At 37.3% G+C, this 17,845-nt stretch overlaps 1 protein-coding gene across 5 annotated transcripts in view; it reads left to right on the top strand.

The window, feature by feature from the left end:
• Nucleotides 1-17,845, top strand: part of LOC138714869 (zinc finger protein 501-like) — a 64,379-nt gene that overhangs the window by 38,822 nt on the left and 7,712 nt on the right. For 2 of the 5 annotated variants that reach the window (XM_069847147.1, XM_069847137.1), the window contains 4 exons: nucleotides 1,211-1,290; nucleotides 10,963-11,057; nucleotides 13,281-13,400; nucleotides 14,414-14,493. Coding sequence is in view for 3 of the 5 variants with exons in the window: in XM_069847129.1 (XP_069703230.1) it covers nucleotides 1,211-1,290; nucleotides 4,712-5,618 (987 nt within the window). In the remaining 2 variants the exon portion in view is untranslated. Of the gene's footprint in view, nucleotides 1-1,210; nucleotides 1,291-4,711; nucleotides 6,556-8,232; nucleotides 8,330-8,368; nucleotides 8,851-10,962; nucleotides 11,058-13,280; nucleotides 13,401-14,413; nucleotides 14,494-17,845 lie in introns of those variants that run through there. The other 3 variants (XM_069847154.1, XM_069847163.1, XM_069847129.1) reach the window with 3 other exon arrangements.

The following is a 17,845-nucleotide window of genomic DNA, read 5'->3' on the forward strand; positions in this document are numbered from 1 at the left end:
CTGTAAATAATTTTATTATGGCTGCTTTGTAGTTATATTTTGAGGTCCAGAGAAATAATTTGTCTTACAAAAACACGTGCAGCTGCCATAAGTCAGATTATAAGAATAGTGTATAATGTTTTTAAAATCAACTACAAACTCATTTTCGAGTTTAATTTCGTCCACATATTGTCAGTAATTATACAGGGCTACTACAAAGGCTTTACCCGATTCCATAGCCTAGTATTATGAAAAGTATGAGACATACATTATTGAAAGTTATACCAATAAAAGGAGAAACTCATCAAGTTTTTGGTCCATCAACTGCTACAAGTGCTCGATGTGACCTCCTCGACAAACATCCACTCGGTAGTCTAACTCCTGCCACACCCACTGGAGCATATCTAGCCACTGCCGCACGGATCCGGTTATTAAGTTCTTCAAGATTAACTGCGAAAGGAGATACATACACTTGATCTCTGACAAACCCCCATAGAAAAAAATTACAGGGAGTCAGATCTGGCGACCGAGGAGGCCAACAGAGAACACACCGATCGTTGTTAGAAGCCCGTCCACACCAACGTTGTGGTAGATGCTCATTAAGATACTCACGCACTTCCAGATGGAAATGTGGTGGAGCTCCATCTTGTTGAAATAAAAATCCTGGTTTATCTTCATGTAACTGAGGCATCAACCACATCAACGGGCCTCTAACAATGATCGGTGTGTTCTCCGTTGGCCTCCTCGGTCACCAGATCTGACTCCCTGTGATTTTTTTCTATGGGGGTTTGTCAAAGATCAAGTATATGTTCCTCCTTTGCCAGTTAATCTTGAAGAACTTAATAACCAGATCCGTGGGGCAGTGGCTAGAGTTGATCGTGATATGCTCCAGCGGGTGTGGCAGGAGTTAGACTACCGAGTGGATGTTTGTCGAGGAGGTCACATCGAGCACTTGTAGCAGTTGATGGACCAAAAACTTGATGAGTTTCTCCTTTTATTGGTATAACTTTCAATAATGTATGTCTCATACTTTTCATAATACAAGGCTATGGAATTGGGTAAAGCCTTTGTAGTAGCCCTGTATATTATTATTTTTTTGCAAATGTTTAGTTTGTGCACATTTCAATTTGCAGCAATTTTCAGTGGTCTTCACTGTTACGAAAATTGTCCATGTCATTTCTATTTGCAATATTTATTGTCTGATTATGGCATTTGATTCTTTTATGTGTAGGAAGAGTCGTGGAATTGGGATGCTGTGAAAAAGGAGTTTATGTCAGACATGATAGAAAAGAATGAAGACGTCACAGAGACGTGAGTATAGTGATGTATGTGATCCCGTCCTTCAGTTACTATGTAAGAAATAAAGTTGCAGTGTGTTGTGTAGTTTACTTTCATTAGGGAGAATGTAGTGCAAAGTAAGATCAAGGCTTAGCTTGACTTTTGCGTTGTCATAGAAGCAGAAACATGCAACTTTTCGGAGTTATTTAGCAGAGCTACTCCATCATCTAATATATAACTAGATAGAAAAACAGATTGTTGTAATCTCTGCTACAAATTGTTCCTGTTTCTTCATTTCAATAAGTAGCCTAGTTCAGAAAAGTTTGGTTTGTCTGAATTTACGACATGGCGCAAAAACACAGAAATATGACCACAACAACACAACAGATACTTTTCATACGACTTGATAAAATGTCTGGAGTATGTGTTTGTGCAGTGGAGACAATTCACGCATATCTCTTGAGGGAATTGTTGTCTTTTCATATCTTTCACGCAGAAAGGTCTTAAAAACGTCCAAAATATGCACTAAAATGCGAACTAATGTTAAAATAGTACATTATGCAACGAGCCTATAATGGTAGTAATTAAGACGCGAGTATGTTTATGAAACGAGCGCAAGCGAGTTTCATAATTTTCATACGAGCGTCTTAATTACCATTATAGGCAAGTTGCATACGACTTTTTATGCTCGACCATATTTCTAACTTGAAATTATTCATAAGTTTCATGTTATGGTTATGTAGGCCTAAGTGACGAACGGAACTGACTTGAATTGTGAGATGTGCGCAGACGCGAAAGTATTGATTTTTTCCGAGGCACGAAAATCATTGACCTTGATATAACCTAGAGAACATTAGTCTTGATATAACCTGGAAATTGATTTAGAATTGAAAAACGAGATGACAAATTGAATTTATTTGAATATTATTTACAATTAACGCTAATTATTATAGTAACAGAACATAACCTTCTGCGACAGTATTGGATTTCAAGCCTCCGTGACATTTCCCTAGTTGTCTTTTGATTGCATATCCGACAATAATCGAAAACCTGAACTTTAATGAATAGGTGTACTTTAATGACATGCATTAAAGGACTGCTACCAGTTGTATAATTACTACAGTTCGGCATGGTCGAATATAAACGTATATAATGAATGTTTAGGCTTAATTATAAATATTTTAATTTATTTTGTAGTGCTGTATTTTTAACTTAAATAGCTGGTTGTATACTGCTTCAAATGCCACTTCTTTCCACATTTTATCTGTGAAGAAATGTCAGTCTGTCAGTGCAGTAACTAACCTAATTCTTAGACAAATAAATAAATTATTAATCTGATTTTCTTAAAAAAATAATCACGTAACCAATAAAGCGGAAAAATTCGCTTGTTAAATTTTACTTCATTGGATTTTTAAGTGATATAAAATATGAAACTTCAAAATAAAGTCATAAAATTTATAGCTCATTTTCTTTCTACCTCAATATTATGCAATAAAAAATAGTTGGAACTTGATTTTATTCTAAAATAAATAAAATTCTGAATTATTAAAATCTGTCGTAATTTTGCCTCCAAAATGCATAATTTTCTGTAGCTTAAAAGCAGACAGATTTATATTGTTAAGAGTAATGTTAGACTCCATAAATTATAAATGGCATATGTAGGCTTGCCAACCCTCCCATATTTCCTGGGATCTCTCGTATTTAGCATAATTTTTAACAGTCTCTCAACTCCCATATTTCCCTTCTCTTATTTTTGCATCAAGTATAAATTTATTTGAAACATTTATTTTTTACATGGTTGAAAGTGATTTATATGAAGGATTCTATTGCTCCAGAGATGATCTAAAATGTGCACTCTCTGCAGAAGGTAATACTTGTCAGAAATAGTTTCAGGGCTCACTAGTTTAAAATCAAACAATGTTAGAGTCACAAGTTATTCTATTTGATTCACTACATACTATTCATCACTCCTGGCTACTGTTTTTGTCTTCCCTTATCACTATTATTTCCTTGCCATTTTGTCCTTTTATTTTCTCTTCTTGCAGTTTCTACTTGCACTGTCACTTTCTGGTCACCTATCACCATTTGTGCTTCATCACTTTTCTTATGTTTCGTCTTCCTTTGTCAGTATTTCGCCACTCAAGCACCAACCTCTTAAGTTGTAACTTTTCTGTCCCTTACTTCTTCCCATTGGTGTACCCATATTAGTTGGCACTATCATTAATTCTCACTCCACCTTCTTGAACACTCTTGTCTTCTTATCTGACTGCTTCCCCTTGCCTTGATTTTCTTTGCAGCTGCTGACTCCCATTCCTCCTCCCTACTGGTTTCATTGTAGATTGATGTGTGTTGATTCTCTTTTTGCTGTTATCAGCTCCCCTCGACTGAAGTTAGTTACCACCTGTCTGCATGGTAACGACACAGATTAATTAGCTTATTGTAAAATATATAGGAACAGTCCCCATGTTACAGCGTTTTTGTTTCGCCCTCCTAATTGGATCACCCTTTACACTGTAAATGAAAGTATTTAATAGAAAACATATACACAGAGAGAGGCAGCGAAAAGTTACCCACTGTGCAGGGGTTGTCGGGGAATAGATTGTCCGCAATCCATTGCTCGATTCACCAGTAAGCTGTAGCAGTGCAAGCGGGCATTCAGTTTAATTATGGTAGGCCTAGTTCCCCACCAACAGAAATTTATGCGGGCAGCTGGATTCCTTTGTGTTAACTGATGAACCTCTGACACTTTGTAAGAATGAAAGTGTAGCATTTTCAGTCCCCGTAATGCCGATCTTTGTGAAGATTTCCTCGGGCCGGTTTCAATTCTTGTTTGAATATCTGCAAGCTTCTCCTCTGTTAATACCATCATTTATGGTTCACTCTTTTTGTTTAAAACTGACGCTGTTTCTCGCCATTTTCTGAATAGTTATGTATTGTCTCAAAGGCATTGCAGCGTCACGGAACTGATTTAGAACTTTCGAATGGTACTGTCATGCGATTTCTTGTTTAGGAGAAATTAGTCAACTAAAAATATCTGTTGTGCAATACTGTATGCCATCATACTGATAGCAAACACAAATAATGTTCAATAACAAGTGTAGTAATGCAAAACTACATAATAACTTGCACTCAACAAACATTCCACTCGTCAACTAAATACTCCACATGCTTCTCACTGTCAGTGCACTCCATCCCCACCACTCGGGAATTTTAGGCCTTTTGTAATAAAACTGAACCTCCACCCGTGCTGCTACAGCTTACTAGGGAGTCATGCAATGCATTGTGGGCAATCTGTTCCCCAATGTCCCTTGCATAGTGCGGTAACTTTTTGCTGCCTCTTTCCGTGTAATACGTGTAAAATTCCATAAGCGTAATGTAGAATGTTAATGGTGTCCCATTATGTGAACTGTGATATTAATGTTCACTATTGTGATCTAGCACTTTGGATTTACAGGCCCTTGCAGTCATATTGTCATGAAGATATGAAAATCCATAAAAGTGATCTCTGTGATTCATCAATAGATTCCTTCAGTATAACCAAGGATGCAGAATCGGATAATGAGAATTGTAGCCTACCAGACGATACCTCGAGCATACACGACTTAAATGTGGAATTTTCTAACAAGAGCTTTAATAAACTGTTCCCAAATCAAAAACAACATAAACGCAAGGACTCTGAAGTGAAGTCTTTCACATGCAGTGTTTGCGGGAAGAGTTTTGGAAAACGGTATAATCTTCAAGCACACGAAGCAATTCACCGGGATGACAGACCTTTCAAATGCGATACATGCGAAAAGAGTTTTCGTAAATTTCATCTTCTTCAGAGACATGAGTCAACGCACACAAGTGATAAGCCATTCAAATGCCAAATTTGCGAAAAGAACTTTGCTCGCTTGGAATATCTGCGAAAACACGAAGCAACTCATACAGACGAGAAGCATTTCAAGTGCAACTCTTGTGATAAAAGGTTTCGACAACGCCATCATCTTCTAGTTCACGAATTGACTCATAAAGATGAGAAACCTTTGAAATGTGACATTTGTGGGAAGGGTTTTGGAAATCCACATTTTTTTCGTCTGCACAATTTAACACATTCTGACGGCAAACCATTCAAGTGCGAATTTTGTAAAAAGACGTTCGCGCATAAGCATCATTTTAAACAGCACATGCTGATACACACAGCAGAGAAGAAGCTTTACAAATGCAGCTTTTGTGATAAGAGTTTTACTCTAAATCGTTATCTTGTAAAACACAAACAAATTCACACAAATGAGAAACAATACAAATGCAGTTATTGTGATAAAAGTTTTGCAGCACGCTATTATTATCTGAAACACATTTCAACACATACAAAGGAGTAATATTATGAAAATTAACAATTTTATTGTTTTTGTTATTTTTTTGTGTTTGAGACATTAGACACCGGTAACCATGCAGTTTTTACAGCATCGTTGAACATTTGTTTAGAATAACTTCCATGAAAGTAGTTAAGTCCGTGTCGACCTGGTTGGCGAGTTGGTATAGCGCTGGCCTTCTATGCCCAAGGTTGCGGGTTCGATCCCGGGCCAGGTCGATGGCATTTAAGTGTGCTTAAATACGACAGGCTCATGTCAGTAGATTTACTGGCATGTGAAAGAACTCGTGCGGGACAAAATTCCGGCACATCCGGCGATGCTGATATAACCTCTGCAGTTGCGAGCATCGTTAAATAAAACATAACATTTTTTTTTAAGTCCGTGAATGGCGTCATGAAATTGACAGTAAATACAGGATCTGGTGCGGGAACTTGAAAGATTTTCACGTGTAGTAACAGACTCATATGCGCAATGATTATTGTAGCATTGTTGTGACCCTAATTTCCGAACCGAATGGCCTATGTATATTCACATGAGAGAATGAAATAAAGGTATGGGATATATATACATTTGACTTTTCGAAGTATTCCTCTAAATACAGAATGATTAGTCAATATGGAAGTCCTTCAAACAGTGGTGCAGACTTGAGATATTTCAATTACTTCAAATTCACGTGATAAGAACCAAAGTCATAGGCTACAACTCCAGGGTAGAAGTTCTTGTAAACATCCCAATTGTACAGTCCTTGGAAAAGTGTTTACAAGAATAACTTTACAGTTAAGAAAGATTATTAATTGTAACAAAATACTATTTTACAATTATTAAATATTACTACGATTATTTAGATATTATTATTATTATTATTATTATTATTATTATTATTATTATTATTATTATTAATGTTTGTTTTTATTCTGTTTTTCACACATCTCTTTTGCTAGTGTAAGAAAAATTAAAATAATAATAGTATTTTCTTTTTCTTTTCTAATTTTTAAATGTTGTTTCCCATAAATCGTTCTGCACAAGTGTTATAGTTTATTTTTTACCCTCAAATCACAACACAGATTTCTTTCTAGGATAGCACACATACTTGGTTTCACTTTTCTTTATAAGATTCACATAATGAACAAATTATTATTTTCTGAAGTTCCTCCTCTCCTATGTGAAACATTTCCATTTGTTCCAAGAACTCTTCCAACATAGGTCTTTATTTTACTAGGTACCTATACTTCAAGTAGACATCTTCTTTCCAACTTTCGATTTAGAAACTTACTTACTTCTTCAGATTCTTATTAAATCTGGTCTACTTACATCTTCATTGTTTTTGTAGGAACTATATCCACCTCTGCTTCGGCATGTGGGCATGAGGCCAGCAGCCGGCTGGTCGGTCTAAGTCCTTCACTGGCTGTAGCACCACGGATTATTATTTATAGCCTACTGTATCAGGGATGTAGACCTACATAGCAAATCTTCTTATGGAGGAGGATGTCGGTCACTATTTTATAAAATTGTATCTATATTAATTATGTACTATAACTTTTTTATGCCTTCCTAGATGATGATTAAGGGAATGCTCTCCTAATAATGGATACCGAGGAAAAAAACTGTGTCAAAACCAAAACAAGCTAAGGAGAGGACACTCTGACATAATAGGTAGATGATTCAGATCTCTGTCTTTTCGGAGACAAGGTTGTCAAATCAAAGCATAGATAGCAACATACTGAAACACTGAATAAGTTTATGATATGTTAACTATGTTATTGCTTCATTGAAGGATATCATTTCGAAACTAGTCACCCAGGTAAATTGCAAAAGTTAACACAGTAAAGATATCTTAAAGTTATTCAGTGATTAGGCCTATAAGTGTTGAAAGAATATATTGAACAATGGATAATATTAAAACACTAAGCACTGGGAACTTGATTTTAGGTACTAAAAATTAGAAATGATGCTAGGTGTACTTGTTTGAACGTGATGTAGGTTAGACCATTTAGAGACAACACTGGGAAGTCTAACAAAAGAGAGCTGGTTCACAAAGACTGGAGAATGAGTAGTGAAGAATTGCTAATTTATAAATAACAGTTGAGATGGTTCATTTGCGTTTGCATTTGAAAAGCAAGCACCACATAGTAGTGACCCACAGGCTAATGGAGCGAAAGCTATAGGCAATTATAGTTAATGGCGCGAACTTCGTTAATTAAACAGCTAACACGCAGTTATGGCATACGTTGTGACTACAGCTTTCAAACCCAGCGGTAGGGCCTGTTATTTACACCAGAGTGGTGGTATATTGGTTGCTCGTTTATAATAAAGCTAGTTGGAATATTAGCTTTTATATTCCCTCCTAGCCTATAGTAATTAGTTCTCAAACACTTTCTTCTTGAATTTCACTTTCGCAAAATAAAGCATTGTCGCGTGGTTTTCTATATTTTTATCTTTCATTTTGAAGTTTTGTATTGATGAAGCAACATTAATATTACAGTACGTATTATTACGTATCAATATGTAGAGGACATAGAGAGCATTTCGATATTTCACACCAGGTAGGCCTAAGTGAAGGAAAACACAACATTTTTTAATGTTTAATTCGAAATCACTGCATACAGATCGTTAACCATAATCTATAGTACATTAATTACGTGGTGTCATCATTGTATAATCGTGTAGTGCAGAGTGCTCACTTTCTGATCTGTATGAGTAGGAAGTTTAAAAAAGAGGTATTCTGTGTGTGTAATATGAATTTTCTTTGTATTAATATTTTCGGTCAAGATAGAGTAGTCCACACCTGTGGAGTAACGGTTAGCATGCCTAGCCGTGAAACCAGGTGGCCCGGGTTCGATTCCCGGTCAGGGAAGTTACCTGGTTGAGGTTTTTTCCGGGATTTTCCCTCAACCCAATATGAGCAAATGCTGGGTAACTTTCGGTGTTGGACCCCGGACTCATTTCACCGGCATTATCACCATCTCATTCAGATGCTAAATAACCTGAGCCGTTGATAAAGCGTCGTAAAATAACCTACTAAAATATAAATAAAATAAAGATAGCGTATCCACTGGCCACTGAACGAATATTGCATACTTTTATCACTGCCAATGTGGCGCTATAAACCAATATGAAAGTCTCCATATTTTCTTCCTGGAATTACGATCCACTTCCACTAGATGGCTATCGATACGAGTAGTAGGGCCGGCAATACATGCAAACGAAATTATACTAAATGTTTGGAATGTTACTACAGGTGTGTAATATTATGTGACAGGTTAGGTTAGGTTTGATTAGACGTGTAGTGTTATGAGAGAGGTTAGGTTAGGTTAGGTGTGTGGTATTATTACTATGTTGGCGACAAAGAAATCCACTGTTACATTGGATAACTTTCAGAACACGGATTCCTTCCTTTCCCTCTTACTTCAAAATTCCAACCTTGTGCACACAAAATAAATTATTGGCACTGAAAAGTGCCTTTTCGTACGCATAATGATGCTCATTTGACAAACGCAGACAAATCCGCTATTTTTAGTATTTTAAGATATAATTGTCAGTCAGCAATCCGTATACTGAAATTTTCCCTTTACCTGATAATATTGCATAACACTTATTTTAAGAGAATCTTAATTATGATTACATTATAATTGTTAATACACGAGTAGCTATTTAAAACAGTGAAACTTTAATAATGTATTGGCATCTGTCCTTAATGTGGTCTCGTGCAGGGTGTGTTGGTGTTGATTGGTTACTAGCATGTGGTAGTCAAATGACATCAAACATCCCAAGTTCACGTCTGTGGTGTGTCACTATTAGTCGAGTCTTTCAGCCTTGGTAACAAGGCATGTGCGCTTTATAATGTACCGGTATTTGAGGACTTCTCCACTCAACCGGGTCTACAATTAATACAAATAAATACATAACTTAAGTAATAATAATAATAATAATAATAATAATGAATTTGTTGTGAAAAACTGTCATTGAAACTTACCTGAGTTACTAGTTCATCTGAATACATTCTTTAAAAAGTTGTAATATAGCTGAATTGGTATTCTTTAGAACATCCAGGATACAAATTGAATGTTTTCTCGAGAGGGCTGGGGGACATTAGTCTAAACTAACGCAGACTTAGTTCCTTTCGTACTCAACTTAGACAACTATAAGTGCTTAAAGCTTCGTTGCTGCTCAAGTTGTTATTGAAAAAAAAAAAAAAAAAAAAAACGAAATTTAAATAACATCTTGTAGGAACTGTATAATAATAATAAATTTCTAAATTGTAGACATCAGCTCAAAGAATTTGAGTGACCACAAGGGTCCTGAATACAATAAACATGTACAATATAATGTGATGTGATACATTAAAGAAAAAAGAAAGTTAATTGTTGAAGGCAAATATAAGTTGATTAATTGAAATAGAGATGATGATTTAATATTTGAAGGGAATCCTTGATAATATTTATAAGAATAGACATTACATAATCAAAAGGAATGTGAAGTTCCTTAAGATAATTCCATGTGAATTTTGTAATAGAACCTCTACTGCCAAACAGCAAACCAATGACAGACCATTGTTTAAGAGGGACGTTGTACTTTTGAGAAAGATACGGCAGACAAGGTTCATATATGGACTTCTTCTCAATATCAACCTCGGTGGCCTGATTTAGGTTTCTTTCGAAACGGATAGTAGGGTCAAGAACAAGAGCCCGTTTTAAGCGTCCGTTGATAGCAATAATGTCTGCCCGTCTAAAAGAACCATCTGATGATACACAATGTACTTCCTCATGAATGTCCCAATTTAAAGTTTTTAACGATATTGCCAAAGCATGTCGTACATGATGATGTCTAGCATTGATCAGCAGCTCGCCTTTGGGGCATTGTCCAAGCACGTGTCCAAGTTACATTACGTTCAAGTTATAATTACTGTTGATTTAGCAATGAATACTGCGTTTATTTATTTATTTTTTTTTGCTGCGTTTTACGATATTCGTTAAAAGTTGTTTTATGATTATGCCAAAATGATTCCCATTAAACAGTGACCTACATACAATTATTTGAATCTTATTAAACAAAAATTATGTATGACAATGTTTGGCGCAAACTGCAGGGCCATCCATCATCCGAGATATTTCTTTCAAAAAGCTGTGGCATTTAAAAGGAGGAAAACATTGACTGTTTCTGCTTCACAGTCTTAAAAATAAACAAAAGTGTATTATCTTAATCTCTCTATATCAACCCTCCCCTAACTCAGATCCTGTAGCGAATATTAATCAGAGGGCTTAAAAGTGTTTTCTTAAGTATGTTTCTCGGATATGTTCTTATGTTGGCAAGATGATACATGCACAAACATAACCAAATATGAATTTTTCAGTTGGCATGGATGTAATTAAGTCTGAACCAGGGATTGATTCATTGGCTTCACGGTATGGAGAGACAAATGGAGAAAAGGAGAAACGATTATCAGTGGTAATTAAAAATAAGATGCATTTATATAGTATTAGCATATGCTACAGCAGGAACAATGAACAGGTTTAAAGTCAAAAATATGTTCATTCCTAGTAGCTTACATATTTTTAATTTTATCACGTTACCTTAAGCTACAGTTCTTGGAATGTCAGGAATGCTTTTCAGTTTTTGAACAGACTATATTTTAGATGTCCTCTATTGAATGCTCTGTCATATGCAGCGAAAGTTGCCCATTACTTCTGTGATGTGAAGGACCAAAACCAGCAGCTGTCTTCACTTTATAGATCTCTTGGATATGGAACAACAAGTTTTGTTGGTGAAATCATTGCAATAAGTGAATGTCTCAGGAATCTTCTATGCCACATCAATAAATTTAGGAATGCAGTTATATTGTCAGACTCCAAAGCAGCTATTCTATCAATCGTCTCTAAACACACACCTTCATCTCAAACAGCAGAAATAACTAAAATGCTCTCTCAATTAATATCACTCAATAAAAGAATTGTATTCCAATGGATACCATCCCATTGTGGAATCCTGGGAAACGAGAATGCGGATGCTTTAGCAAAGAAGGGCAGCACTGCTACTTACAGACCTGTTACTAAATCTACATATTACTCTGTGAAGAGATTTATTAAATCTACATACTTAGACTTCAACAAACAAAATTTGATAACTCAATCCCAAGGGAAAAAATGGAACTCTCTGCATCAAAATCCACAGTTAATTCCCGATTTACCACGAAAATCGTCTGTAGCTGCATTTAGATTGGCACCAGGCCATGATTGTTTGGCCAAACACCTGCATAGAATTGGAATATATCAGTCCCCTAACTGCCCATTGTGCAACTCAAACCAAGAAATGGATTCGGAACACCTCAAAATCTGTGCTTCAGTGGCTAGTCATGATAATATCTTTGAAAAATATTGGAGTGCAAGAGGTCAAATGACTTTATTGTCAAGCGCCTGGCATTAGAAAACAACAACAACAACAACAGCAGCTGTCTTCACAACCACATCATCCCTCAGTAGAGGTGAACAATCATCCAACCAGAATAAAGGTATCATGTGTTCAACATGATCTCTACAGCTGTTATAACTGTTTTTGAAACCAGATTTTGCTAACTGTCATAGCTCTTCAAATTCATTATAACTTGCGTTTTGTACAGGTGAAATTTCAAGTCTTAATGTAAAATTTGATACAGTGCTTTGGTCCAATATTTGCAATTCAATGGCATGTTTTCTTTCTGGTCTACATAGACTCTGCTGCACAGATACGTTTTGTGCTGTGTACAAAAGGAGGTCGACCAAGTGATTTATTTTTTTACAGTACCTTCTTTATGCCATTGTTCCGACACCAGTGAACAGCAATATAAATAGGAAAAAACCTGTCAATAAGTTTTCGTTGAAACACTCGCTTGGTTTCTGTGATGGGATCAATAATACTAATAATTAACCATTTTGTGGCACAAATATGTTCCCTCACTATCTAACACTCCATGGTTAGCTAACTAGTAATTGAGAGAACACTACACCAACTGTAAACTAATCTCGTAGGTCAACTCTACAGATCTGCCACATATCTCTACAGATCTGGAAATGAAACTGCTGACTTTCTTGCCAAAAAAGGATCCAGTTTAATTCAGAATACAAATACAAGCCTACCTTTTACATCCATCAAAAGACTAATTAAAAATAAATATAAAATCAAGCAAAACCAAGCACTATGTACCAAAGCCGAAGATAAAAAATGGAGCATTTTAATAAAAAAAAAACAGAAATTATTCCAGAAATCCCACGCAAATCTGCAGTAGCAAAATTCAGACTGCTTACAGAACACAATTATTTGGCCAAACACTTGAATAAAATAGGAATTTACACAAATCCAAATTGCCCTCTATGCAACAAGGAAGAAGAAATGACTGAAGATCATCTACAAACCTGTGAAGTTCTACCTGATGGATCCACCACAGAAAAATATTGGAGAGCAAGAACGCTAATGGCTTCGTTGCCAAAGCCCAGCATTAGATAACAACAACAACAACTACTCTACAGATCTGCCACATAATTATAACAAAAAACTTGTCAGATTCAAAACAAACTATGATTTATATATGTTCATTGTTTCTGCTCTTCTGCATTATAGAATATTCAACATAGATTTTTTCAACTCTGAAGACAGAATTACATCAATGATAGTTAATTTATTTCATACTATACACAGGCAATAAATATGAATGGAATCAAAGTGGAACCTTCTGACCTGAATTATGCTGACTTATTGGAAGTGAAACGTGAAGAAAATGAAGATTCTTCATTTCTGGATGTGAAGTTTGAAATTGAGGTGAGTTGCTTTGATCTGCTTTTCAAATTCACATTTATTTACAATTTTAATTTAAATGGTATGATAGTTATCCGAAATGAGCATGTGTTCGTGCTCGGGTACAGTCCAGTAGAGCGTACATAAATTTTTCAGAAATCAATAATAATAATGATGATTATGATAATAATAATAATAATAATAATATTAATAATAATAATAATAAGATTGATAAACTGAATATTAAAACCACTTACCAAGACTTAACACAATTTATAGAAGCATATTTATTTGTCTATGATAATAACCAGGGAAAAAAAGTTTGGTGTATTGCAGACGACAGCAACCGCCATTTTGATATTATGTTATTCATTATCGAGGGGGAATTAAGCCAAAAATATACATCCATACACCCTCTTCGAATCTTGTAACATACAACCAAAGGAAGTTAATGCTGAAAAACAAAATATCAATGAATCCAACTATTCCTTATTTCCAGGATAAATTACAATATCAATATTAAAATATATTAATCAAATTTCAGTTATAGGTCTCCCCTTAAGTGCTAGAGGTATCACAATAATTTTTTTTTTCAGTGGCAGCGAAAATATAAATTTTGGGTAATCTCTATGGACAGAGATAGTGACAAGTAAAATCGAGTGTATCTTTGGCGAGGCTAAGAAATTATTTGCATGGAAGGCACTGTTATTATTAAGAAATTGATCTATATATATATTTTTGTCAAGGTTTTATCTTTCATCTTCCTTTTTAAATCTGAAAAAAAAAAAAAAAAAAACAAAACAAAACATGGTATGAAAGTATTGTTTTAGTGTTCTGTGTCTGGGGGCAAATCCCATTGAGGTTAGATACAGCAAATATTAATCACATTTAAGCACAACCTTGGGCATAGAAGGCCAACGCTATACCAACTCGCCAACCAGGCCGACTGCATTTATTTATATGTTACAATTTTCAGTACTCTTATCCTTGATTAAAGACTACTCTATTGTAATTCTTTCTTTTACATACTTCTTTAGGAAGACTCCTGGATTGTGGGTGCTGTAGAGGAAGAATCGACGTCCGATGTGATGGAGAAGGATGATGACTTAACTCAGTTGTGAGTATATTGATACTCATAATGTGCAAGATCTCTTCTCAGTTTTAGCTCTGCCTGCTTCAATTATGCCTTCAAATGAAATTACAAATTGCTGACCAATTGCTTCTTTTTAGAAAAAAAAAAAAATATTAGAATTGATTCATTGCTTGCTGTATTGATAAATAATGTGACTGTAGCTAATGCAGATAAAAGGTTTCTTGAATTTCAGTGAGGAATAAGATAATTGTTGTCTATGTTGGAGTGCAAAGGGATTCCTCACATGCTGCTCAATAAGCACCTCTAACATCTCTTATCACTGGATCCTTTCTTTAATTGTAATATCGTTGGCTTACTTCTAAAACCTCATAACTGCGTGCTATGTACTGTATTTTTTTGTAGCGCCACCAATGTAGCTCAGTTGGCAGACTCAGTAGCTTATTGATCTGGAGCTGCGCTCAGGCTTGGGTTAGATCCCCGTTTGGCCCGATTATCTGGTTGACTTTTTGCCGAGGTTTTCCCCAGCCATAAGGCAAATCATCATCATCATCGTCCACACCTTTGGAGTAACGGTCAGCACATCTGGCCGCGAAACCAGGTGGCTCGGGTTCGAATCCCAGTCAGGGCAAGTTACCTGGTTGAGGTTTTTTCCGGGATTTTCCCTCAACCAATACGAGCAAATGCCAGGCAACTTTCGGTGCTGGACCCCGGACTCATTTCACCGGCATTATCACCTTCATTTCATTCAGACGCTAAATAACCTAGATGTTGATACAGCGTCGTAAAATAACCCAATAAAATAAAAAATAAATAATCATCATTGGCACGACAGCCATCTGTGGGCCTTGGTCTTCTGAAGAAGTTTTCCCCATTCTTCCCTATTCAGTGCCGAGCTCCTCCAGTTCTTAATTGTAATCACCTTTAAATCCCCTCTCACACCTTCTTCCCATCTTAACTTAGGTCTTCCAACTTTCCTGGCACTGCATTAAATATCCTCTTCTTGACAGAGGGTTGAAACATTCCATGATCCAATTCTCAAATCCTTCAAACATTTGCCTGGTCGTCATAAAGAGGTCAGGCCAGCTATTTCTCCTTCAGAATTCGCAACAATAATTTTTACAGGTTGGATTGTCAGCCCAATGCAAACCCTCAGCAATCCTGGAGTACCGCTGTCAGTGTTGTCTCCCTTAGCTGATAGGTCGCAATTTTAAACCATCAGGAACTCGCTTTTATGCCCTTAAATGACTTACCAGGTGTACCTGTTGCCCAGAGGCCATGACATGGACATGCATGTATCGGACTTGGTAGGAATAAATGGCATTTCCTGTGTTTTATTAGTTAGCCTCCATCACCATAAGGCAAATGCCAGATAATATATGGCGAATCCTTGGCCTCACTTCATCTCGCCAAAAAATAGTTATCTTGTAAAATTTTGACTTGTTCCACATCTTAAAGCTTCAATGTTAATGTAATATCTATGGAATACAATAAATCAGGGGTCGTCAGCACAGAGCACGCTGGGGCTAGCCTCTCTTACCCACGGAAAACGCAGTGCACCATGGTGCTCTCCGTAGCTGCTAGCAGGTATGCTCTCTATCTCTCCCTGTTGCACGACGGTGCACACGGGACGACACCGCTTAACCTTTGCACATTTCAGCGAGTGCTGACTACCACTGCAATAAATAATGAAATTGTGCAGGAGAGCAAAATAACTTCTTATTCCTTTTATAATCCAGTATAATAACTGTTATGCATTTGTTATTTATAAAATATACACACTTTTGTGGATTGAAGAGATTTAATCAGCAGTCGCACTTTGAAAACATACACAGATTTCAACATTCGGGAGAAATTGAACATAATAAGGTTTTAGAATTAAGCCAAGGATATATATATTGTATTGCTATTTTTCGTAAATCTTAACCAAAATAGTTGAAACAGAGCTTCCGGGCTAAGGTGCCGTGGTCTACTGGTGCTGACGTTACCAGACGTTTCGTCTACTTCTACGGCAGACATCTTCAGTGGTTAGGTATCCTCGGTCGAAGTCTTCTGCTCGGGATACCTGTAGCAACTGATGACCTGACTGGTTGCTCGTCCTTATTTATAGCGCCGAGACTTGGTGTTCCGTTGTCGCGGCGGTCCGCGCCCGTCAGATCGTGACCTTGGACTGGCCGTGGCGTTGATTGGTCGCGGCGGCTCGCACCTGCTCGGTCCCGGTGGCCTTGGGCTGGTCGTGGCGCACAGTTGTTGCGGCGGTCCGCGCTCGCTAGAATGCGGTGGCCTTGGGCTGGTTGTTGTGTTCCAATATCGTGGCGGACAGCACTCGCAGGATTTCGGTTTCCATCCGTCGTACCGTCGCTGTGCACAGGTTTTGTACGAGTCCGTTTCAGGACAGGATGCCAGCAGTTGTTAACTGCGTAGCGTCAAAACTAGACTAGTGGAACACGAACGGAACTGCAGATTGGGACAGATGGATAAATCTGCAGTGGCGGAACATGCGTTTCAGGATGGGAGGCACGACATACAGTTCCGAGAAACAGACATCCTCAGCAACACGTCCAATTACTTCCCCCGCCTATTCAGGGAAGCGATTGAAATCCATAAACATCCAAACAATTTCAACCGTAAAGAAGAGGGTCTGAAACTTAACAACTGCTGGCATCCTGTCCTGAAACGGACTCGTACAAAACCTGTGCACAGCGACGGTACGACGGATGGAAACCGAAATCCTGCGAGTGCTGTCCGCCACGATATTGGAACACAACAACCAGCCCAAGGCCACCGCATTCTAGCGAGCGCGGACCGCCGCAACAACTGTGCGCCACGACCAGCCCAAGGCCACCGGGACCGAGCAGGTGCGAGCCGCCGCGACCAATCAACGCCACGGCCAGTCCAAGGTCACGATCTGACGGGCGCGGACCGCCGCGACAACGGAACACCAAGTCTCGGCGCTATAAATAAGGACGAGCAACCAGTCAGGTCATCAGTTGCTACAGGTATCCCGAGCAGAAGACTTCGACCGAGGATACCTAACCACTGAAGATGTCTGCCGTAGAAGTAGACGAAACGTCTGGTAATGTCAGCACCAGTAGACCACGGCATCTTAGCCCGGAAGCTCTGTTTCAACTAGACACCGGCCGTGAAAGCCTGCATGCTAAGCTTAACCAAAATATTTAAATCTTTTTACAGTTTCTATTTCTTCTGTATCTAAGTTTTTATTTCTTCTTCCTTTTGAACAATAATGGCGTTGATAATAATAATGAACAAGAAAATTTCTATTTCAACTCTTTTCATTTTATTATCTCCTGTCCCCAAATACTATGTATCTATGTTTATTATTGCATTATCTAATATACAACAATTACGGCGATGTTAA

This window comes from Periplaneta americana, chromosome 2 (genome assembly GCF_040183065.1).
Source record: "Periplaneta americana isolate PAMFEO1 chromosome 2, P.americana_PAMFEO1_priV1, whole genome shotgun sequence".
Taxonomy (NCBI): domain Eukaryota; kingdom Metazoa; phylum Arthropoda; class Insecta; order Blattodea; family Blattidae; genus Periplaneta; species Periplaneta americana.